This window comes from Oncorhynchus kisutch, linkage group LG1, assembly GCF_002021735.2.
Source record: "Oncorhynchus kisutch isolate 150728-3 linkage group LG1, Okis_V2, whole genome shotgun sequence".
Lineage (NCBI taxonomy): Eukaryota > Metazoa > Chordata > Actinopteri > Salmoniformes > Salmonidae > Oncorhynchus > Oncorhynchus kisutch.
In genome coordinates this window covers 3641567-3667706 of record NC_034174.2, presented here as the reverse complement: position 1 = coordinate 3667706, position 26140 = coordinate 3641567, and the positions used below count along the sequence as shown (strand labels likewise).

The window sequence follows — 26140 nt, the reverse complement described above, 5'->3', positions numbered from 1 at the left end:
CAGTGGGCTGGCTGCCCGGGACAGGAGAATGTAATTAAAATAGCTCTGGTCTAAAATAAATCATCAGACAATCAACACACTTTAAATCCCGCAGCATGTCCACTTCCTGGTTTGTGTGAAAGGTCCTGGTTGGTTGAATGTGGATACTCAGCTGATCCTTCCACTGTTGGAAATCTCCTTAGTAAGCAGCATGCTGGATGGACTTTGGTTGGTTTGTGTGTGTGTGTGTGTGGGGGGGGGGGGGAGGGGGGGAGGGGTTGTTGTTAAGGTCCCATCAGATTCCCTATAGTCCAGCAACCTCAGCAGAGTCAATTGAGTCCAGACAGTCAGTGTGTCAGTCTGGTTGAAATGGACCTACCACGAGCAGAGTCTATTGAGTCCAGACAGTCGGTGTGTAACAACCGCTGCATTTAGGTCAGGGCCATTTCAATCCCAAATGGCACCCTATTCCCTATATAGTGCAGTACTTTTGTCCATGGCCCATTGGGGATAGGGTGTCATTTGGGACTCTTCCTATGTAAAGCCCTGTGAGTTACTGGGAATTCATCTATATACATCGTTTATAATAGTAGTTCTGCTCCTTACTGTTTGGAGGGTTAACTCTGCCAGGCTGTACTGTTAGGAGGGTTAACTCTGTTCTGTTAGGAGGGTTAACCCTGCCAGTCTGTTCTGTTAGGAGGGTTAACTCTGCCAGTCTGTTCTGTTAGGAGGGTTAACTCTGTACTGTTAGGAGGGTTAACTCTGTACTGTTAGGAGGGTTAACTCTGCCAGTCTGTTCTGTTCGGAGGGTTAACTCTGGTCTGTTAGGAGGGTTAACTTTGCCAGTCTGTACGGTTAGGAGGGTTAACTCTGGTCTGTTAGGAGGGTTAACTCTGCCAGTCTGGTCTGTTAGGAGGGTTAACTCTGTACTGTTAGGAGGGTTAACTCTGTTCTGTTAGGAGGGTTAACTCTGTTCTGTTAGGAGGGTTAACTCTGTTCTGTTAGGAGGGTTAACTCTGCCAGTCTGTTCTGTTAGGAGGGTTAACTCTGCCAGTCTGGTCTGTTAGGAGGGTTAACTCTGCCAGTCTGGTCTGTTAGGAGGGTTAACTATGCCAGTCTGGTCTGTTAGGAGGGTTAACTCTGCCAGTCTGGTCTGTTAGGAGGGTTAACTCTGTACTGTTAGGAGGGTTAACTCTGCCAGTCTGGTATGTTAGGAGGGTTAACTCTGTTCTGTTAGGAGGGTTAACTCTGTTCTGTTAGGAGGGTTAACTCTGTTCTGTTAGGGGGGTTAACTCTGTTCTGTTAGGAGGGTTAACTCTGTTCTGTTAAGAGGGTTAACTCTGTTCTGTTAGGAGGGTTAACTCTGTTCTGTTAGGAGGGTTAACTCTGTTCTGTTAGGAGGGTTAACTCTGTTCTGTTAGGAGGGTTAACTCTGCCAGTCTGTTCTGTTAGGAGGGTTAACTCTGTTCTGTTAGGAGGGTTAACTCTGTTCTGTTAGGAGGGTTAACTCTGTTCTGTTAGGAGGGTTACCTCTGTTCTGTTAGGAGAGTTACCTCTGTTCTGTTAGGAGGGTTACCTCTGTTCTGTTAGGAGGGTTACCTCTGTTCTGTTAGGAGGGTTACCTCTGTTCTGTTAGGAGGGTTAACTCTGTTCTGTTAGGAGGGTTACCTCTGTTCTGTTAGGAGGGTTAACTCTGTTCTGTTAGGAGGGTTACCTCTGTTCTGTTAGGAGGGTTACCTCTGTTCTGTTAGGAGGGTTACCTCTGTTCTGTTAGGAGGGTTACCTCTGTTCTGTTAGGAGGGTTAACTCTGGTCTGTTAGGAGGGTTAACTCTGGTCTGTTAGGAGGGTTACCTCTGTTCTGTTAGGAGGGTTACCTCTGTTCTGTTAGGAGGGTTACCTCTGTTCTGTTAGGAGGGTTACCTCTGTTCTGTTAGGAGGGTTACCTCTGTTCTGTTAGGAGGGTTACCTCTGTTCTGTTAGGAGGGTTACCTCTGTTCTGTTAGGAGGGTTACCTCTGTTCTGTTAGGAGGGTTAACTCTGTTCTGTTAGGAGGGTTAACTCTGCCAGTCTGTCTGTTAGGAGGGTTAACTCTGCCAGTCTGTCTGTTAGGAGGGTTAACTCTGCCAGTCTGTTCTGTTAGGAGGGTTAATTCTGCCAGTCTGTACTGTTAGGAGGGTTAACTCTGTACTGTTAGGAGGGTTAACTCTGTACTGTTAGGGTTTTAGGAGGGTTAACTCTGCCAGTCTGTTCTGTTAGGAGGGTTAATTCTGTACTGTTAGGAGGGTTAACTCTGCCAGTCTGTTCTGTTAGGAGGGTTAACTCTGCCAGTCTGGTCTGTTAGGAGGGTTAACTCTGCCAGTCTGGTCTGTTAGGAGGGTTAACTATGCCAGTCTGGTCTGTTAGGAGGGTTAACTCTGCCAGTCTGGTCTGTTAGGAGGGTTAACTCTGTACTGTTAGGAGGGTTAACTCTGCCAGTCTGGTATGTTAGGAGGGTTAACTCTGTTCTGTTAGGAGGGTTAACTCTGTTCTGTTAGGAGGGTTAACTCTGTTCTGTTAGGAGGGTTAACTCTGTTCTGTTAGGAGGGTTAACTCTGTTCTGTTAGGAGGGTTAACTCTGTTCTGTTAGGAGGGTTACCTCTGTTCTGTTAGGAGGGTTACCTCTGTTCTGTTAGGAGGGTTACCTCTGTTCTGTTAGGAGGGTTACCTCTGTTCTGTTAGGAGGGTTACCTCTGTTCTGTTAGGAGGGTTACCTCTGTTAGGAGGGTTACCTCTGTTCTGTTAGGAGGGTTACCTCTGTTCTGTTAGGAGGGTTACCTCTGTTCTGTTAGGAGGGTTACCTCTGTTCTGTTAGGAGGGTTAACTCTGTTCTGTTAGGAGGATTAACTCTGTTCTGTTAGGAGGGTTAACTCTGCCAGTCTGTTCTGTTAGCAGGATTAACTCTGCCAGTCTGTACTGTCAGGAGGGTTAACTCTGCCAGTCTGTTCTGTTCGGAGGGTTAACTCTGTTCTGTTAGGAGGGTTAACTCTGCCAGTCTGTTCTGTTAGGAGGGTTAATTCTGCCAGTCTGTTCTGTTAGGAGGGTTAACTCTGTACTGTTAGGAGGGTTAACTCTGCCAGTCTGTTCTGTTAGGAGGGTTAACTCTGTACTGTTAGGAGGGTTAACTCTGCCAGTCTGTTCTGTTAGGAGGGTTAACTCTGCCAGTCTGTTCTGTTAGGAGGGTTAACTCTGCCAGTCTGGTCTGTTAGGAGGGTTAATTCTGCCAGAGGGTTAACTCTGTTCTGTTAGGAGGGTTAACTCTGTTCTGTTAGGAGGGTTAACTCTGTTCTGTTAGGAGGGTTAACTCTGTTCTGTTAGGAGGGTTAACTCTGTTCTGTTAGGAGGGTTACCTCTGTTCTGTTAGGAGGGTTACCTCTGTTCTGTTAGGAGGGTTACCTCTGTTCTGTTAGGAGGGTTACCTCTGTTCTGTTAGGAGGGTTACCTCTGTTCTGTTAGGAGGGTTACCTCTGTTCTGTTAGGAGGGTTACCTCTGTTCTGTTAGGAGGGTTACCTCTGTTCTGTTAGGAGGGTTACCTCTGTTCTGTTAGGAGGGTTACCTCTGTTCTGTTAGGAGGGTTACCTCTGTTCTGTTAGGAGGGTTACCTCTGTTCTGTTAGGAGGGTTACCTCTGTTCTGTTAGGAGGGTTACCTCTGTTCTGTTAGGAGGGTTACCTCTGTTCTGTTAGGTTAGGAGGGTTAACTCTGTTCTGTTAGGAGGGTTAACTCTGTTCTGTTAGGAGGGTTAACTCTGCCAGTCTGTTCTGTTAGCAGGGTTAACTCTGTTATGTTAGGAGGATTAACTCTGCCAGTCTGTACTGTCAGGAGGGTTAACTCTGCCAGTCTGTTCTGTTAGGAGGGTTAACTCTGTTCTGTTAGGAGGGTTAACTCTGTTCTGTTAGGAGAGTTAACTCTGTACTGTTAGGAGGGTTAACTCTGCCAGTCTGGTCTGTTAGGGGGGTTAACTCTGCCAGTCTGGTCTGTTAGGAGGGTTAACTCTGCCAGTCTGGTCTGTTAGGGGGGTTAACTCTGCCAGTCTGGTCTGTTAGGGGGGTTAACTCTGCCAGTCTGGTCTGTTAGGGGGGTTAACTCTGCCAGTCTGGTCTGTTAGGGGGGTTAACTCTGCCAGTCTGGTCTGTTAGGGGGGTTAACTCTGCCAGTCTGGTCTGTTAGGGGGGTTAACTCTGCCAGTCTGGTCTGTTAGGGGGGTTAACTCTGCCAGTCTGGTCTGTTAGGGGGGTTAACTCTGCCAGTCTGGTCTGTTAGGGGGGTTAACTCTGCCACTCTGGTCTGTTAGGGGGGTTAACTCTGCCAGTCTGGTCTGTTAGGGGGGTTAACTCTGCCAGTCTGGTCTGTTAGGGGGGTTAACTCTGCCAGTCTGGTCTGTTAGGGGGTTAACTCTGCCAGTCTGGTCTGTTAGGGGGGTTACCTCTGCCAGTCTGGTCTGTTAGGGGGGTTAACTCTGCCAGTCTGGTCTGTTAGGGGGGTTAACTCTGCCAGTCTGGTCTGTTAGGGGGGTTAACTCTGTCAGTCTGGTCTGTTAGGGGGGTTAACTCTGCCAGTCTGGTCTGTTAGGGGGGTTAACTCTGCCAGTCTGGTCTGTTAGGGGGGTTAACTCTGCCAGTCTGGTCTGTTAGGGGGGTTAACTCTGCCAGTCTGGTCTGTTAGGGGGGTTAACTCTGCCAGTCTGGTCTGTTAGGGGGGTTAACTCTGCCAGTCTGGTCTGTTAGGGGGGTTAACTCTGCCAGTCTGGTCTGTTAGGGGGGTTAACTCTGCCAGTCTGGTCTGTTAGGGGGGTTAACTCTGCCAGTCTGGTCTGTTAGGGGGGTTAACTCTGCCAGTCTGGTCTGTTAGGGGGGTTACCTCTGCCAGTCTGGTCTGTTAGGGGGGTTAACTCTGCCAGTCTGGTCTGTTAGGAGGGTTAACTCTGCCAGTCTGGTCTGTTAGGAGGGTTAACTCTGCCAGTCTGGTCTGTTAGGGGGGTTAACTCTGCCAGTCTGGTCTGTTAGGAGGGTTAACTCTGCCAGTCTGGTCTGTTAGGAGGGTTAACTCTGCCAGTCTGGTCTGTTAGGGGGGTTAACTCTGCCAGTCTGGTCTGTTAGGGGGGTTAACTCTGCCAGTCTGGTCTGTTAGGGGGGTTAACTCTGCCAGTCTGGTCTGTTAGGGGGGTTAACTCTGCCAGTCTGGTCTGTTAGGGGGGTTAACTCTGCCAGTCTGGTCTGTTAGGGGGGTTAACTCTGCCAGTCTGGTCTGTTAGGGGGGTTAACTCTGCCAGTCTGGTCTGTTAGGGGGGTTAACTCTGCCAGTCTGGTCTGTTAGGGGGGTTAACTCTGCCAGTCTGGTCTGTTAGGGGGGTTAACTCTGCCAGTCTGGTCTGTTAGGGGGGTTAACTCTGCCAGTCTGGTCTGTTAGGGGGGTTAACTCTGCCAGTCTGGTCTGTTAGGGGGGTTAACTCTGCCAGTCTGGTCTGTTAGGGGGGTTAACTCTGCCAGTCTGGTCTGTTAGGGGGGTTAACTCTGCCAGTCTGGTCTGTTAGGGGGGTTAACTCTGCCAGTCTGGTCTGTTAGGGGGGTTAACTCTGCTAGTCTGGTCTGTTAGGGGGGTTAACTCTGCCAGTCTGGTCTGTTAGGGGGGGTTAACTCTGCCAGTCTGGTCTGTTAGGAGGGTTAACTCTGCCAGTCTGGTCTGTTAGGTGGGTTAACTCTGCCAGTCTGGTCTGTTAGGGGGGTTAACTCTGCCAGTCTGGTCTGTTAGGGGGGTTAACTCTGCCAGTCTGGTCTGTTAGGGGGGTTAACTCTGCCAGTCTGGTCTGTTAGGGGGGGTTAACTCTGCCAGTCTGGTCTGTTAGGGGGGTTAACTCTGCCAGTCTGGTCTGTTAGGGGGGTTAACTCTGCCAGTCTGGTCTGTTAGGGGGGTTAACTCTGCCAGTCTGGTCTGTTAGGGGGGTTAACTCTGCCAGTCTGGTCTGTTAGGGGGGTTAACTCTGCCAGTCTGGTCTGTTAGGAGGGTTAACTCTGCCAGTCTGGTCTGTTAGGGGGGTTAACTCTGCCAGTCTGGTCTGTTAGGGGGGTTAACTCTGCCAGTCTGGTCTGTTAGGGGGGTTAACTCTGCCAGTCTGGTCTGTTATTTCAGTGCTTTTATAGCTTTTCTAGGATGTTTCTGTCATGTAGGTTGTTAAACCCTGTGAGCTACTGGACAACATCTCTATAAATCTCCTAGTAGCTCGGCTCCTCACCAGTATATCTGTTGGCACAAACATGCTGGACTGTGTTGGATGGCAGTTTATTCCGTTTTCAGTATTATAGGATGTTGGTTTTGCATTCTTAAAACGGTGACATAATGGCACTTTAAATCTTTTGTTCACGTTTGGCTTCAGAGAATGTAATGTTGTTCTTCTTTAAAAATAACCAACACCTTTATTTCACCTTTATTTAACCAGGTAGGCTAGATGAGAACACCTTTATTTAACCAGGTAGGTCAGATGAGAACACCTTTATTTAACCAGGTAGGTCAGATGAGAACACCTTTATTTAACCAGGTAGGTCAGATGAGAACACCTTTATTTAACCAGGTAGGTCAGATGAGAACACCTTTATTTAACCAGGTAGGTCAGATGAGAACACCTTTATTTAACCAGGGATGCCAGTTGAGAACAAGTTGTCATTTACAACTGTGACCTGGCCAAGATAAAGCAAATCAGTGCGACACAAACAAAAGAGTTACACCTGGAATAAACAAACATACAGTCAATAACACAATAGAAAGATCTATATACAGTTGTGTACAAATGTAGACAATTACGGAGGTAAAGGCAATAAATAGGCCGTAGAGGCGAAATTCTTGGACTCCTGTTGTTTTGATGATAGAAAGGGGGGTTAACTCTGCCAGTCTGGTCTGTTAGGAGGGTTAACTCTGCCAGTCTGGTCTGTTAGGAGGGTTAACTCTGCCAGTCTGGTCTGTTAGGGGGGTTAACTCTGCCAGTCTGGTCTGTTAGGAGGGTTAACTCTGCCAGTCTGGTCTGTTAGGAGGGTTAACTCTGCCAGTCTGGTCTGTTAGGGGGGTTAACTCTGCCAGTCTGGTCTGTTAGGGGGGTTAACTCTGCCAGTCTGGTCTGTTAGGGGGGTTAACTCTGCCAGTCTGGTCTGTTAGGGGGGTTAACTCTGCCAGTCTGGTCTGTTAGGGGGGTTAACTCTGCCAGTCTGGTCTGTTAGGGGGGTTAACTCTGCCAGTCTGGTCTGTTAGGGGGGTTAACTCTGCCAGTCTGGTCTGTTAGGGGGGTTAACTCTGCCAGTCTGGTCTGTTAGGGGGGTTAACTCTGCCAGTCTGGTCTGTTAGGAGGGTTAACTCTGCCAGTCTGGTATGTTAGGGGGGTTAACTCTGCCAGTCTGGTCTGTTAGGGGGGTTAACTCTGCCAGTCTGGTCTGTTAGGGGGGTTAACTCTGCCAGTCTGGTCTGTTAGGGGGGTTAACTCTGCCAGTCTGATCTGTTAGGGGGTTTAACTCTGCCAGTCTGGTCTGTTAGGGGGGTTAACTCTGCCAGTCTGGTCTGTTAGGGGGGTTAACTCTGCCAGTCTGGTCTGTTAGGGGGGTTAACTCTGCCAGTCTGGTCTGTTAGGGGGGTTAACTCTGCCAGTCTGGTCTGTTAGGGGGGTTAACTCTGCCAGTCTGGTTTGTTAGGGGGGTTAACTCTGCCAGTCTGGTCTGTTAGGGGGGTTAACTCTGCCAGTCTGGTCTGTTAGGGGGGTTAACTCTGCCAGTCTGGTCTGTTAGGGGGGTTAACTCTGCCAGTCTGGTCTGTTAGGGGGGTTAACTCTGCCAGTCTGGTCTGTTAGGGGGGTTAACTCTGCCAGTCTGGTCTGTTAGGGGGGTTAACTCTGCCAGTCTGGTCTGTTAGGGGGGTTAACTCTGCCAGTCTGGTCTGTTAGGGGGGTTAACTCTGCCAGTCTGGTCTGTTAGGGGGGTTAACTCTGCCAGTCTGGTCTGTTAGGGGGGTTAACTCTGCCAGTCTGGTCTGTTATTTCAGTGCTTTTATAGCTTTTCTAGGATGTTTCTGTCATGTAGGTTGTTAAACCCTGTGAGCTACTGGACAACATCTCTATAAATCTCCTAGTAGCTCGGCTCCTCACCAGTATATCTGTTGGCACAAACATGCTGGACTGTGTTGGATGGCAGTTTATTCCGTTTTCAGTATTATAGGATGTTGGTTTTGCATTCTTAAAACGGTGACATAATGGCACTTTAAATCTTTTGTTCACGTTTGGCTTCAGAGAATGTAATGTTGTTCTTCTTTAAAAATAACCAACACCTTTATTTCACCTTTATTTAACCAGGTAGGCTAGATGAGAACACCTTTATTTAACCAGGTAGGTCAGATGAGAACACCTTTATTTAACCAGGTAGGTCAGATGAGAACACCTTTATTTAACCAGGTAGGTCAGATGAGAACACCTTTATTTAACCAGGTAGGTCAGATGAGAACACCTTTATTTAACCAGGGATGCCAGTTGAGAACAAGTTGTCATTTACAACTGTGACCTGGCCAAGATAAAGCAAATCAGTGCGACACAAACAAAAGAGTTACACCTGGAATAAACAAACATACAGTCAATAACACAATAGAAAGATCTATATACAGTTGTGTACAAATGTAGACAATTACGGAGGTAAAGGCAATAAATAGGCCGTAGAGGCGAAATTCTTGGACTCCTGTTGTTTTGATGATAGAAAAAGGTTTGTGTTTATTTCTAAATGTGTATTGAACAGAGACAGGAAGAGGGGTGGACAGGGTTAACTACACTACTAACACTACACACTTCTGAAGGAGTGGTTGAGATAATTGAGGCTGAATGTTCCAATCCCAAATGGCACCCTTTTCTCCCGTGGGTGCCCCCGGTTAACAGTAGTGCACTATGTAGGGTATATGGTGCCTTAAGAGATGGAGGCTGTGATTTCCTCTTATTGCAGAGAATCAAGTGACTAGATGCATTTTTTTCACTTCTGTTATCAATTATCAGTTAATCATCTCTCACCATCTCTGACTGTTCTCACCATCTCTGACTGCTCTCACAATCTCTGACTGTTCTCACCATCTCTGACGGTTCTCTCTGGTCGTTCTCACCATTTCTGACTGTTCTCACCATTTCTGACTGTTCTCACCACCTCTGACTGTTCTCACCATCTCTGACTGTTCTCTCTGGTCGTTCTCACCATCTCTGACTGTTCTCTCTGGTCGTTCTCCCCATTTCTGACTGTTCTCACCATCTCTGACTGTTCTCTCTGGTCGTTCTCTCCACCTCTGACTGTTCTCACCACCTCTGACTGTTCTCTCTGGTCGTTATCACCATCTCTGACTGTTCTCTCTGGTCGTTATCACCATCTCTGACTGTTCTCTCTGGTCGTTATCACCATTTCTGACTGTTCTCACCATCTCTGACTGTTCTTGCTGGTCGTTCTCACCATCGCTGGTCGTTCTCACCATCCTCCTCTCTCTTTTTCTTCATCTATTACCATTCTCTCTCTCTCCTCCTCTCTCTTTTTCTTCATCTATTACCATTCTCTCTCTCTCTCTCTCTCTCTCATCCTCTCTCTCTCTCTCTCTCTCTCTCTCATCCTCTCTCTCTCTCTCTCTCTCTCTCATCCTCTCTCTCTCTTCTCTCTCATCCTCTTTCTCCTCTCTCTCCTCTCTACTCTCTTTCCTCCTCTCTCCTCTCTCCCTCCTCTTACCATCCTCTCTCTCTCCCTCCTCTCTCCTCCTCTCTATCCCTTTCTTTCTTATTCTCTCTCCTCTCTTTCCTGTTCTATGCTATTTATTTCTCATTTGAGGAGACTATAAAGACTGTTTCCTGTTTGTACCTCAGCAGAGGACTTCTGAAATAATTTCCATCAGAAATGACTTGTCCTTTTCAGCTGACTGATTGACTGCAACAGAGCAGACTTACTCACTCCACTCTGATAAGCCAGTAGTGATAATAGCTGGGCCAATCGATGTTTGAACTGCAGGTCGTAACATGCAGGTCTAGCTGAGTGATTGACTGACACACACACACACACACACACACTTGGGTTAGTCGATGTCTATCTTACTCCTATCGTGATTGTGTACCCATAAAACATTTTGACATAGAATGCTTTAGTCCCTCGAACAGCACGACATTCAACTTAGCGGGACGATTCATGACAGAACCTGAATAAAACCACGGAGAGCCTTCAGTCATGCTCATGGTTTATGGAACGGAGAGCGAGCAGGGAATTTGTAAACCGCTAGATGTAATATTCTCAGCCATTTCCTGTTCTAATTCTAATAGTTTGCCTAATTTCAGTTTGCGACAAAACAAGTGGGAATATATTTTCCATAATAACATTTTAAAAAGTATTTTTAGCTGTTTTTGAAGCTGGTGGACAAAACCGAAAGTAACGCGAAACTAAACCTTCGGAACGGGAAGCATAGAAATGACGCTCATAGAACAGTTCTACCTCTTCTTAGACTTGATGGTCACATACCTCTATCACATTTCTATGTGAATGTTTTCAGCTTATAGCAGAATGCCCGTGCATCAGAGAGTGAAACCATGTTTTCTGACGAGACATTCTGCTGTGGTGGACTTGTCCATTTCTCTCTTGTCTTCTGTAGACTATGTGACATATTGATTGGAATCGGCAAATTTAATCTGAATGCCACTGTGCTGTGTCCTGTCTACTGTCCAGTCTACTGTCCTGTCTACTGTCTACTGTCCTGCTGTCCTGTCTACTGTCTACAGTCTACTGTCCTGTCTACGGTCTACTGTCCTGCTGTCCTGTCTACTGTCCTGCTGTCCTGTCTACTGTCCTACTGTCCTGTCTACGGTCTACTGTCCTGCTGTCCTGTCTACTGTCCTGCTGTCCTGTCTACTGTCCTGTGTCCTGTCTACTGTCCTGTCTACGTTCTAGTCTACTGTCCTGCTGTCCTGTCTACGGTCTACTGTCCTGCTGTCCTGTCTACTGTCCTGCTCTCCTGTCTACTCTCCTGTCTACTGTCCTGTCGTGTGCTGTCTACTTTCCTGTCGTGTGCTGTCTACTTTCCTGTCGTGTCCTGTCTACTGTCCTGCTGTCCTGTCTACTGTCCTGCTGTCCTTTCCACTGTCCTGTCTACTGTCCTGCTGTCCTTTCTACTGTCCTGTCTACGGTCTACTGTCCTGCTGTCCTGTCTACTGTCCTGCTGTCCTGTCTACTGTCCTGTGTCCTGTCTACTGTCCTGTGTCCTGTCTACTGTCCTGTCTACTGTCTAGTCTACTGTCCTGCTGTCCTGTCTACGGTCTACTGTCCTGCTGTCCTGTCTACTGTCCTGCTCTCCTGTCTACTCTCCTGTCTACTGTCCTGTCGTGTGCTGTCTACTTTCCTGTCGTGTGCTGTCTACTTTCCTGTCGTGTCCTGTCTACTGTCCTGCTGTCCTGTCTACTGTCCTGCTGTCCTTTCCACTGTCCTGTCTACTGTCCTGCTGTCCTTTCTACTGTCCTGTCTACTGTCCTGTCGTGTGCTGTCTACTGTTCTGTCTACTGTTCTGTCTACTGTCCTGTCTACTGTCCTGTCTACTGTCCTGTCTACTGTCCTGCTGTGTGCTGTCTACTGTCCTGCCTACTGTTCTGCCGTGTGCTGTCCTGCCGTGTCCTGACTACTGTCCTGTCTACTGTCCTGCCGTGTGCTGTCTACTGTCCTACTGTGTGCTGTCTACTGTCCTGTCGTGTGCTGTCTACTGTCCTGTCTACTGTCCTACTGTGTGCTGTCTACTGTCCTGTCGTGTGCTGTCTACTGTCCTGTCGTGTGCTGTCTACTGTCCTGCCGTGTGCTGTCTACTGTCCTGCCGTGTGCTGTCGACTGTCCTGCCGTGTGCTGTCTACTGTCCTGCCGTGTGCTGTCTACTGTCCTGCCGTGTGCTGTCCTGCCGTGTGCTGTCCTGCCGTGTGCTGTCCTGCCGTGTGCTGTCCTGCCGTGTGCTGTCTACTGTCCTGCCGTGTGCTGTCTACTGTCCTGCCGTGTGGTGTCTACTGTCCTGCCGTGTGCTGTCTACTGTCCTACTGTGTGCTGTCTACTGTCCTGCCGTGTGCTGTCTACTGTCCTACTGTGTGCTGTCTACTGCCCTGCCTTGTGCTGTCTACTGTCCTGCCGTGTGCTGTCTACTGTCCTGTCTATTGTGCTGTCTACTGTCCTGCCGTGTGCTGTCTACTGTCCTGCCGTGTGCTGTCTACTGTCCTGCCGTGTGCTGTCTACTGTCCTGCCGTGTGCTGTCTACTGTCCTGCTGTACGCTGTCCGACTCCCCTTTCTTGCGCGGCTCCAGTCAAGTTCAAATAGGCTAAACCATCGTCAGTCACATCACGTCGTCAGCATGGTCTGTCGACGATAGTGACATCATTATAACGCCTAACACACACACACACACACACACACACACACACACACACACACACACACACACACACACACACACACACACACACACACACACACACACACACACACACACACACACACACGGCTAGTAAGATCTGTTCTGAAGGTCTATGAAAGCGTTTCCCCAAACTCAGTCCTCGGGACCACAAGACGTGCGAGGTTAGCTTGTTGTCCTAGCATTACACAGCTGAATCAAATTAATCAACTAATCATCAAGCTTTAATTGTTTGAATCAGCTGTGTAGCGTTAGGGTAAACACCAAAATGCTGGTCTATCTCTCATCGGGCCTCGTCTCATCGGGCCTCGTCTCATCGGGCCTCGTCTCATCGGGCCTCGTCTCATCGGGCCTTGTCTCAGGAGCATGACAGAAAGGATGACTTCAGCCCGGGGCCCGTAATAATCAAACATCTCAGATTGCTGGTCCAGGATCAGGGCCCTATAAGTATCTATAAGACAGAACTGATCCTAAATCAGCAATGTCCCTGGTCTGGCCAGTGTCAGGGCAACTGGGTCCTGCCTCCATCTCGGTCCCCTCCGCCACGCAGATTGTCACGTGACCCGGTGACAGGATAGAAATAAACAATCCATTTATGCCCAGGGGGCCACATGTGTCTGTCTCTCTCTGTCCCGGTCCAGACTAAGGCCTGCAAGGCAGCAGGCAGCTCAGTTATTTTGGGTGTGCAGCTCTGAAGAAGCCTGGAACACATGTCCTGTCTATTCCAGCCTGGCTGTCTTGTCTTCCCTGACATTTTCAACCCCTCCCTGTCCGAGTCTGTAATACCAACATGCTTCAAGCAGACCACCATAGTCCTTGTGCCCAAGAACAATAAGGTAACCTGCCTAAATGACTACAGACCCGTAGCGTTCACGTCTGTAGCCATGAAGTGCTTTGAAAGGCTGGTCATGGCTCACATCAACACCATTATCCCAGACACCCTAGACCCACTCCAATTCACATACCGCCCAAACAGATCCACAGATGACGTAATCTCAATCACACTCCACACTGCCCTTTCCCACCTGGACATAAGGTACACCTACATGAGAATGCTGTTCATTGACTACAGCTCAGTGTTCAACACCATCAAAGCTGTAGGCACTGATTTAGTGTTATTTTAGAAAATATTTTATTGACAAAATACTTGCATTTTGTCCTTCCACTTTTTAGTATTTTGTGTAGATCGTTGAGAATGAATTACAAATCCAATTTTCTCTCTCGCTCCCCCCCCCCGCCTGCCACAAATCCAATGCAAGACAATGGTACCTAATATTAGCCATATACTTACCACTACAGTACCGTGGTCCAGACTGTTCACTAGAGTACCGTGGTCCAGACTGTTCACTAGAGTACCGTGGTCCAGACTGTTCACTAGAGTACCGTGGTCCAGACTGTTCACTACAGTACCGTGGTCCAGACTGTTCACTAGAGTACCGTGGTCCAGACTGTTCACTAGAGTACCGTGGTCCAGACTGTTCACTAGAGTACCGTGGTCCAGACTGTTCACTAGAGTACCGTGGTCCAGACTGTTCACTAGAGTACCGTGGTCCAGACTGTTCACTAGAGTACCGTGGTCCAGACTGTTCACTAGAGTACCGTGGTCCAGACTGTTCACTAGAGTACCGGTCCGACTGTCACTAGTACCGTGGTCCAGACTGTTCACTAGAGTACCGTGGTCCAGACTGTTCACTAGAGTACCGTGGTCCAGACTGTTCACTAGAGTACCGTGGTCCAGACTGTTCACTAGAGTACCGTGGTCCAGACTGTTCACTAGAGTACCGTGGTCCAGACTGTTCACTAGAGTACCGTGGTCCAGACTGTTCACTAGAGTACCGTGGTCCAGACTGTTCACTAGAGTACCGTGGTCCAGACTGTTCACTAGAGTACCGTGGTCCAGACTGTTCACTAGAGTACCGTGGTCCAGACTGTTCACTAGAGTACCGTGGTCCAGACTGTTCACTAGAGTACCGTGGTCCAGACTGTTCACTAGAGTACCGTGGTCCAGACTGTTCACTAGAGTACCGTGGTCCAGACTGTTCACTAGAGTACCGTGGTCCAGACTGTTCACTAGAGTACCGTGGTCCAGACTGTTCACTAGAGTACCGTGGTCCAGACTGTTCACTAGAGTACCGTGGTCCAGACTGTTCACTAGAGTACCGTGGTCCAGACTGTTCACTAGAGTACCGTGGTCCAGACTGTTCACTAGAGTACCGTGGTCCAGACTGTTCACTAGAGTACCGTGGTCCAGACTGTTCACTAGAGTACCGTGGTCCAGACTGTTCACTAGAGTACCGTGGTCCAGACTGTTCACTAGAGTACCGTGGTCCAGACTGTTCACTAGAGTACCGTGGTCCAGACTGTTCACGTAGAGTACCGTGGTCCAGACTGTTCACTAGAGTACCGTGGTCCAGACTGTTCACTAGAGTACCGTGGTCCAGACTGTTCACTAGAGTACCGGTGGTCCAGACTGTTCACTAGAGTACCGGTGGTCCAGACTGTTCACTAGAGTTACCGTGGTCCAGACTGTTCACTAGAGTACGTGTCCAGACTGTTCACTAGAGTACCGTGGTCCAGACTGTTCACTAGAGTACCGTGGTCCAGACTGTTCACTAGAGTACCGTGGTCCAGACTGTTCACTAGAGTACCGTGGTCCAGACTGTTCACTAGAGTACCGTGGTCCAGACTGTTCACTAGAGTACCGTGGTCCAGACTGTTCACTAGAGTACCGTGGTCCAGACTGTTCACTAGAGTAACCGTGGTCCAGACTGTTCACTAGAGTACCGTGGTCCAGACTGTTCACTAGAGTACCGTGGTCCAGACTGTTCACTAGAGTACCGTGGTCCAGACTGTTCACTAGAGTACCGTGGTCCAGACTGTTCACTAGAGTACCGTGGTCCAGACTGTTCACTAGAGTACCGTGGTCCAGACTGTTTACTAGAGTACCGTGGTCCAGACTGTTTACTAGAGTACCGTGGTCCAGACTGTTTACTAGAGTACCGTGGTCCAGACTGTTCACTAGAGTACCGTGGTCCAGACTGTTCACTAGAGTACCGTGGTCCAGACTGTTCACTAGAGTACCGTGGTCCAGACTGTTCACTAGAGTACCGTGGTCCAGACTGTTCACTAGAGTACCGTGGTCCAGACTGTTCACTAGAGTACCGTGGTCCAGACTGTTCACTACAGTACTGTGGTCCAGACTGTTCACTAGAGTACCGTGGTCCAGACTGTTCACTAGAGTACCGTGGTCCAGACTGTTCACTAGAGTACCGTGGTCCAGACTGTTCACTAGAGTACCGTGGTCCAGACTGTTCACTAGAGTACCGTGGTCCAGACTGTTCACTACAGTACCGTGGTCCAGACTGTTCACTACAGTACCGTGGTCCAGACTGTTTACTACAGTACCGTGGTCCAGACTGTTTACTACAGTACCGTGGTCCAGACTGTTTACTACAGTACCGTGGTCCAGACTGTTTACTACAGTACCGTGGTCCAGACTGTTTACTACAGTACCGTGGTCCAGACTGTTTACTACAGTACCGTGGTCCAGACTGTTTACTACAGTACCGTGGTCCAGACTGTTCACTAGAGTACCGTGGTCCAGACTGTTCACTAGAGTACCGTGGTCCAGACTGTTCACTAGAGTACCGTGGTCCAGACTGTTCACTAGAGTACCGTGGTCCAGACTGTTCACTAGAGTACCGTGGTCCAGACTGTTCACTAGAGTACCGTGGTCCAGACTGTTCACTAGAGTACCGTGGTCCAGACTGTTCACTAGAGTACCGTGGTCCAGACTGTTCACTAGAGTACCGTGGTCCAGACTGTTCACTACAGTACCGTGGTCCAGACTGTTCACTACAGTACCGTGGTCCAGACTGTTCACTACAGTACCGTGGTCCAGACTGTTTACTACAGTACCGTGGTCCAGACTGTTGTTCACTATAGTACCGTGGTCCAGACTGTTCACTACAGTACCGTGGTCCAGACTGTTCACTACAGTACCGTGGTCCAGACTGTTCACTACAGTACCGTGGTCCAGACTGTTCACTACAGTACCGTGGTCCAGACTGTTTACTACAGTACCGTGGTCCAGACTGTTTACTACAGTACCGTGGTCCAGACTGTTCACTACAGTACCGTGGTCCAGACTGTTCACTACAGTACCGTGGTCCAGAGTGTTTACTACAGTACCGTGGTCCAGACTGTTTACTACAGTACCGTGGTCCAGACTGTTCACTACAGTACCGTGGTCCAGACTGTTTACTACAGTACCGTGGTCCAGACTGTTTACTACAGTACCGTGGTCCAGACTGTTCACTACAGTACCGTGGTCCAGACTGTTTACTACAGTACCGTGGTCCAGACTGTTTACTACAGTACCGTGGTCCAGACTGTTTACTACAGTACCGTGGTCCAGACTGTTTACTACAGTACCGTGGTCCAGACTGTTTACTACAGTACCGTGGTCCAGACTGTTTACTACAGTACCGTGGTCCAGACTGTTTACTACAGTACCGTGGTCCAGACTGTTCACTACAGTACCGTGGTCCAGACTGTTTACTACAGTACCGTGGTCCAGACTGTTTACTACAGTACCGTGGTCCAGACTGTTCACTACAGTACCGTGGTCCAGACTGTTTACTACAGTACCGTGGTCCAGACTGTTTACTACAGTACCGTGGTCCAGACTGTTTACTACAGTACCGTGGTCCAGACTGTTTACTACAGTACCGTGGTCCAGACTGTTTACTACAGTACCGTGGTCCAGACTGTTCACTACAGTACCGTGGTCCAGACTGTTCACTACAGTACCGTGGTCCAGACTGTTTACTACAGTACCGTGGTCCAGACTGTTGTTTACTATAGTACCGTGGTCCAGACTGTTGTTCACTACAGTACCGTGGTCCAGACTGTTGTTTACTACAGTACCGTGGTCCAGACTGTTGTCTACAGTACCGTGGTCCAGACTGTTGTTCACTATAGTACCGTGGTCCAGACTGTTCACTACAGTACCGTGGTCCAGACTGTTGTTTACTACAGTACCGTGGTCCAGACTGTTCACTACAGTACCGTGGTCCAAACTGTTCACTACAGTACCGTGGTCCAGACTGTTGTTTACTACACCGTCTACTGTTCTACACCGTCTACTACTGTTCTACACCGTCTACTACTGTTCTACACCGTCTACTACTGTTCTACACCGCCTACTGTTCTACACCGCCTACTGTTCTACACCGCCTACTGTTCTACACCGCCTACTGTTCTACACCGCCTACTGTTCTACACCGCCTACTGTTCTACACCGTCTACTGTTCTACACCGCCTACTGTTCTACACCGCCTACTGTTCTACTATTCTACACCGCCTACTGTTCCACACCGCCTACTGTTCTACACCGTCTACTGTTCTACACCGTCTACTGTTCTACACCGCCTACTGTTCTACACCGCCTACTGTTCTACACCGCCTACTGTTCTACACCGCCTACTGTTCTACACCGCCTACTGTTCTACTGTTCTACACCGTCTACTGTTCTACACCGCCTACTGTTCTACTGTTCTACACCGCCTACTGTTCTACTATTCTACACCGTCTACTGTTCCACACCGCCTACTGTTCTACACCGCCTACTGTTCTACACCGCCTACTGTTCTACACCGCCTACTGTTCTACACCGCCTACTGTTCTACACCGCCTACTGTTCTACACCGCCTACTGTTTTACACCGCCTACTGTTTTACACCGCCTACTGTTTTACACCGCCTACTGTTCTACCCCGTCTACTGTTCTACACCGCCTACTGTTCTACACCGCCTACTGTTCTACATCGCCTACTGTTCTACTATTCTACACCGCCTACTGTTCCACACCGCCTACTGTTCTACCCCGCCTACTGTTCTACCCCGCCTACTGTTCTACACAGTCTACTGTTCTACTGTTCTACACGGTCTACTGTTCTACTGTTCTACACCGCCTACTGTTCTACACCGCCTACTGTTCTACTGTTCTACACCGCCTACTGTTCTACTGTTCTACACCGCCTACTGTTCTACACCGTCTACTGTTCTACACTGCCTACTGTTCTACACTGCCTACTGTTCTACACCGCCTACTGTTCTACTGTTCTACACCGCCTACTGTTCTACACCGTCTACTGTTCCACACTGTCTACTGTTCTACACCGCCTACTGTTCTACTGTTTTACAACGCCTACTGTTCTACTGTTCTACACGGCCTACTGTTCTACATGGCCTACTGTTCTACAGGGCCTACTGTTCTACAGGGCCTACTGTTCTACAGGGCCTACTGTTCTACAGGGCCTACTGTTCTACAGGGCCTACTGTTCTACACGGCCTACTGTTCTACACGGCCTACTGTTCTACACCGCCTACTGTTCTACACCGCCTACTGTTCTACACAGTCTACTGTTCTACACCGCCTACTGTTCTACACAGTCTACTGTTCTACACCGTCTACTGTTCTACACCGTCTACTGTTCTACTGTTCTACACCGCCTACTGTTCTACACCGCCTACTGTTCTACACCGCCTACTGTTCTACACGGTCTACTGTTCTACACAGTCTACTGTTCTACACAGTCTACTGTTCTACACCGTCTACTGTTCTACACCGTCTACTGTTCTACTGTTCTACACCGCCTACTGTTCTACACCGCCTACTGTTCTACACCGCCTACTGTTCTACACAGTCTACTGTTCTACTGTTCTACACAGTCTACTGTTCTACTGTTCTACACCGTCTACTGTTCTACTGTTATACACCTTCTACTGTTCTACACCGCCTACTGTTCTACACCGCCTACTGTTCTACACCGTCTACTCTTCTACCCCGTCTACTGTTCTACACCGTCTACTGTTCTACACCACCTACTGTTCTACACCGCCTACTGTTCTAGTGTTCTACACCGCCTACTGTTCTACACCGCCTACTGTTCTACACCGTCTACTGTTCTACACCGCCTACTGTACTACTTTTCTACACTGCCTACTGTTCTACTGTTCTACACTGCCTACTGTTCTACACCGCCTACTGTTCTACACCGCCTACTGTTCTACACCGCCTACTGTTCTACACCGCCTACTGTTCTACACCGCCTACTGTACTACTGTACTACTGTTCTACTCTGTCTACTGTTCTACTGTTCTACACTGCCTACTGTTCTACACCTTCTACTGTTCTACACCGCCTACTGTTCTACACCGCGTACTGTTCTACACCGCCTACTGTTCTACTGTTCTACACTGCCTACTGTTCTACTGTTCTACACTGCCTACTGTTCTACACTGCCTACTGTTCTACTGTTCTACACCGCCTACTGTTCTACTGTTCTACACCGCCTACTGTTCTACACCGCCTACTGTTCTACTGTTCTACACCGTCTACTGTTCTACACCGTCTACTGTTCTACACCGTCTACTGTTCTACACCGTCTACTGTTCTACACCGCCTACTGTTCTACTGTTCTACACCGCCTACTGTTTTACACCGCCTGCTGTTCTACTGTTCTACACCGCCTACTGTTCTACTGTTCTACACCGTCTACTGTTCTACACTGTCTACTGTTCTACACCGTCTACTGTTCTACACCGTCTACTGTTCTACACCGTCTACTGTTCTACACCGTCTACTGTTCTACACAGTCTACTGTTCTACACAGTCTACTGTTCTACACCGCCTACTGTTCTACTGTTCTACACTGCCTACTGTTCTACACTGCCTACTGTTCTACTGTTCTAACACCGTCTACTGTTCTACACCGCCTACTGTTCTACTGTCTACACCGTCTACTGTTCTGCTGTTCTACACCGCCTACTGTTCTACACCGCCTACTGTTCTACTGTTCTACACCGTCTACTGTTCTACTGTTCTACACCGCCTACTGTTCTACTGTTCTACACCGCCTACTGTTCTACTGTTCTATACCGCCTACTGTTCTACTGTTCTACACCGTCTACTGTTCTACACCGCCTACTGTTCTACACCGTCTACTGTTCTATAGACCAAGCTTTCTCACTGTAGACAGTTGACCAGTAAGTTTCAGTGAGTTGTACGGCCCCATGCCTAGCTTGACATTGTGCCTTTACCGTACCGTTAAGGTGAACACTATTGTTTAGGTGAGCACTTGGCTCTGCATTGTTTTGGTGAAGATCATTTTGTGAATGCGATTGGAATGGGCTTTGAAATGTTTGCCTTGCTGTGTAACGGTGACATAGTGCTCAGTAAGTCTTTGTAACATTGGCGTAAAGTCTTCTAGTGGAAAGTCCCCATCTGTACCTAGTGCCACCAGTAGTTTTCCAGTCTCCCTTCCTGCCGTCCTCACACTCTCCCTGGTCTACTGTACTCTGGGAGCTACTGGCCGAGGAAGGAAGGAACAGCGTACAAGATTTATTTTAACCTGTTTGTTCAAACATTACAGTTCAACCAGTTTTCCTCCTGACACGTGATGCCAGAACACTCACACCATTCAGCCAAGTGTTGAATTTGACAATATGTACAAGAAGTTAGCTACTTTTAAATGTCTTACAATGTGTTTTTTTTTAAACTTTTGAGCACACTAATAAAGCTTTCACAGATTCTTCACGGTCGTGTAATTAGACACGTCCCAAATGGCATCCTATTTACTAGTGAACAAATATATACAGTTATGTACAATATGCAATATTATTTTCGGACGATATTATATAGATATTTGACTCGTGTTATAATTTTTTGCTACTGTAGGTAGCGTTAACTAGCGCTAGTCTGCTGTGCCTGTTCATCATATAGCTTGTTCTCCATCTTCTTTTTAAATAGTGAGAACATATTTTCAGCACATTGTTTTTTCTCCTGACTGGTCAAAACTGTAATTTTCTCTGTCGTGTCTCCGCAGAATACTACCCTACTGTACTATCAACGGTTGGTTCATATAAACCATATTCAATGAATCCTTGTGAAAGTTAGGTTGAAAAAAAAAAAGTTTTGGGTCTTAAATCGCAGTTTGGAATTCAATCCAAATTAAAATTTGACAGAAAAAAGCACATGTTCTTGAAGAACAGTGTAGATGCAAAGTTTGGTAACCGAACAACGGTTTTTGTTGTTTGTGTTTGTGCTGTTTGTGCTGTTTGTGCTGTTTGTGCCAGTCTCAGCATCATTCTGTCACCGTGGAATTGCTTTTCCCCTGGGAGGCTGTTTTGATGCAGGTCAGAATGTTGGAGATAGAAACGTCATTAGTACAAGTTCCTGTCATTAGTACAAGTTCCTGTCATTAGTACAAGTTCCTGTCATTAGTACAAGTTCCTGTCATTAGTACAAGTTCCTGTCATTAGTGTACAACTTCCTGTCATTAGTGTACAACTTCCTGTCATTAGTGTACAAGTTCCTGTCATTAGTGCACAAGTTCCTGTCATTAGTGCACAAGTTCCTGTCATTAGTGCACAAGTTCCTGTCATTAGTGCACAAGTTCCTGTCATTAGTGCACAAGTTCCTGTCATTAGTGCACAAGTTCCTGTCATTAGTGCACAAGTTCCTGTCATTAGTGCACAAGTTCCTGTCATTAGTGCACAAGTTCCTGTCATTAGTGCACAAGTTCCTGTCATTAGTGCACAAGTTCCTGTCATTAGTGCACAAGTTCCTGTCATTAGTACACAAGTTCCTGTCATTAGTACACAAGTTCCTGTCATTAGTACACAAGTTCCTGTCATTAGTACACAGGTTCCTGTCATTAGTACACAGGTTCCTGTCATTAGTACACAGGTTCCTGTCATTAGTACACAGGTTCCTGTCATTAGTACACAGGTTCCTGTCATTAGTACACAGGTTCCTGTCATTAGTACACAAGTTCCTGTCATTAGTACACAGGTTCCTGTCATTAGTACACAGGTTCCCCATTTGATGCCTTCTATATGTTGTGTATTTCTCTCCGTACAGGTGAGGCAGCGCGTCGAGGTGATCCCATGATGCACCAGTCCATGTCCTTGTCATCGTCTGGCGTCTCCAACCATAGCCACCGGACGGGCCATCCACCCATCAGCCCCAGCAAGAGGAAGCACAGCCGTAGCCTCAGCACAGGACAGGACCAACAAGACAATGATGACCAAGACTATGACAACCAACACGTGGCCAAGATGAGTCGGCTGTTTGCTGCACAGTTGTAAGTAGATACTCACACACACACACATAGATAAAGTGACAGATGACGTTTGTTTTGGCTCCACATGCATTGTGACATCGTAATGGAATGTCCAATTTTCCAAAAGTATCACATATGACTTCTTGGGGGAGTGTTTTGCAGAAAGCTGAATAATTGCTACAAAGGGAATTCACTCTGTGTTCAGGGTGCTGTGCCATGTGAGAAATGCACAGGACAGGTAGCCACAGTGTTTTGCCACAGGTACAGCCGACTGGCAAAAAACATGTTTAATTTTTTTTTGTGGAATCAAAGTATCAATATAATATCATCCAAAAATGATCTCTGTATGTAACTGTTTAGAGTTTCCCCCTCCTTTTCTAGTAGCCACAGTAGCTAGCTAGCGCTCCATCAGATGGATTCCCGTGTGGCTGAGCAGGCAGCTACGCTAGCTAGCTAGCTAGCGCTCCATCAGATGGATTCCCGTGTGGCTGAGCAGGCAGCTACGCTAGCTAGCTAGCGCCCCATGCTGCAGATTCCTGGATGCCTGAGAGAGAATGTGCTGCCTGGATGTTGGTATTTCTCTACTGGGATCTGCTGCTCAGTCTGAGGCCCGGGATTCCTCACATACCATGCCTGTGATTGGAGCACATGTCTGGGCAGAGGAGGCTGGTCATGCCCTCCCTCCATGCTTGGTCATGGGCTGTATCTGAAAGGGTACCATATCCCCTATATAGTTCTCTCTGGTCTAAATGGTCTGATGTAGTGCATTATCAAGGAGATTGGCTGCTGTTGTGGAGGGCCCTAGCTCACATAACTCACATTCCTCCCTGCCCTCCCCTCTACTCCCCTGCCTGCCTGCTTGCCATCCCCTGCCTGCCTCCCTGCCCTCCCCTCTACTTCCCTACCTGCCTGCCTGCCTTGTGGCAACAGTTTGGGGAAAGCCATTTCCTGGTTCAGCATGACAATGCCCCAGTGCGCAAAGAGAGGTCCATACAGAAATGGTTTGTCGATCGGTGTGGAAGAACTTGACTGGCCAGCAAAGAGCCCTGACCTCGACCCCATCAAACTCCTTTGGGATAAATTGGAACGCCGACTGTGAGCCAGGCCTAATCGCCCAACATCAGTGCTCGACCTCAACAATGCTCTTGTGGCTGAATAGAAGCAAGTCCCAGCAGGAATGTTCCAACATCTAGTGGAAAGTCTTCCCAGAAGAGTGGAGGATGTTATAGCAGCAAAGGGGGGACTAACTCCATATTAATACCCATGATTTAGGAATTAGATATTTGACAGTGTCCACATACATACACCTGCCACTATGCCACTTTGCTACTATGTCACTATACCACTATACCCTGCCACTGTCACTATGCCACTATGCTACTATGCCACTATGCCCTGCCACTATGCTACTATGCTACTATGCCACTAAGCTACTATGCCACTAAGCTACTATGTCACTATGCCACTATGCCACTATGCTACTATGCCACTATGCCCTGCCACTATGTCACTATGCCACTATGCCCTGCCACTATGCTACTATGTCACTATGCTACTATGTCACTGTCATTATGCCACTATGCCCTGCCACTATGCCCTGCCACTATGCCACGATGCCCCTGCTACTATGCCACTATGCTACTATGCCACTATACCACTAAACCCTGCCACTATGCCACTATGCTACTATACCACTATGCTACTATACCTTGCCACTATGCCCTGCCACTATGCCACTATGCCACTATGCGACTATGCCACTATGCGACTATGCTACTATGCCCTGCCACTATGCCCTGCCACTATGCCACTATGCCCTGCCACTATGCCACTATGCTACTATGCCACTATGCTACTATGCCACTATGCTACTATGCCACTATGCTACTATGCCACTATGCTACTATGCTACTATGCCACTATGCCACTATACCACTATGTCACTATGCCCTGTCACTATACCACTATGCCCTGTCACTATACCACTATGCCCTGTCACTATTCCACTATGCCACTATGCCCTGTCACTATACCACTATGTCACTATACCACTATGCCCTGTCACTATGTCACTATGCCCTGTCACTATGTCACTATACCCTGCCACTGTCACTAAACCCTGCCACTATTTTACTATACCCTGCCACTATGTCACTATACCCTGCCACTATGTCACTATACCCTGCCACTATGTCACTATGCCACTGTCACTATGCCCTGTCACTATGCCCTGCCACTATGTCACTATGCCCTGCCACTATGTCACTATGCCCTGCCACTGTGTCACTATGCCCTGCCGCTATGTCACTATGCCACTGTCACTATGCCCTGTCACTATGTCACTATGTCACTATGTCACTATGCCACTATGTCACTATACCACTATGCCACTATGTCACTATACCACTATGTCACTATGCCACTATGCCCTGTCACTATACCACTATGCCCTGTCACTATTCCACTATGCCACTATGCCCTGTCACTATGCCACTATACCACTATGCCACTATACCACTATGCCCTGTCACTATACCACTATGTCACTATACTACTATGCCCTGTCACTGTCACTATACCACTATGTCATTATACCACTATACCACTATGCCCTGTCACTATGTCACTATACCACTATGCCACTATACCACTATGCCCTGTCACTATGTCACTATACCACTATGCCCTGCCACTATACCACTATGCCCTGCCACTATGCCCTGTCACTATACCACTATGCCACTATGCCCTGCCACTATGCCACTATGCCCTGTCACTATACCACTATGCCCTGTCACTATTCCACTATGCCACTATGCCCTGTCACTATACCTCTATGTCACTATGCCACTATGCCCTGTCACTATGCCCTGCCACTATGCCCTGCCACTATGTCACTATGCCCTGCCACTATGCCCTGTCACTATACCACTATGCCCTGCCACTATGCCACTATGCCCTGCCACTATGCCACTATGCCACTATGCCCTGCCACTATGCCCTGCCACTATGCCACTATGCCTTGCCACTATACCACTATGCCCTACCACTATGCCCTGCCACTATGCCCTGCCACTATGCCTTGCCACTATGCCCTGCCACTATACCACTATGCCACTATGCCCTGCCACTATGCCACTATACCACTATGCCCTGCCACTATGCCCTGCCACTATGCCCTGCCACTATACCACTATGCCCTGCCACTATGCCACTATGCCCTGCCACTATGCCACTATGCCCTGCCACTATGCCACTATGCCCTGCCACTATGCCACTATGCCTTGCCACTATGCCCTGCCACTATGCCTTGCCACTATGCCACTATGCCCTGCCACTATACCACTATGCCACTATGCCCTGCCACTATGCCACTATACCACTATGCCACTATACCACTATGCCCTGCCACTATACCACTATGCCCTGCCACTATGCCACTATGCCCTGCCACTATACCACTATGCCCTGCCACTATGCCCTGCCACTATGCCACTATGCCCTGTCACTATACCACTATGCCCTGTCACTATGTCACTATGCCACTATACCACTATACCACTATGCCCTGTCACTATGC

At 48.3% G+C, this 26140-nt stretch overlaps 1 protein-coding gene across 3 annotated transcripts in view; it reads left to right on the top strand.

The window, feature by feature from the left end:
- LOC109886344 (transcription cofactor vestigial-like protein 4) overlaps nt 1-26140 on the top strand; it is a 91921-nt gene that overhangs the window by 35767 nt on the left and 30014 nt on the right. For all 3 annotated transcript variants that reach the window (XM_031792369.1, XM_031791927.1, XM_031791467.1), the window contains one exon: nt 22359-22581. In XM_031792369.1, the coding sequence (XP_031648229.1) occupies nt 22359-22581 (223 nt within the window). The remainder of the gene's footprint in view (nt 1-22358; nt 22582-26140) is intronic.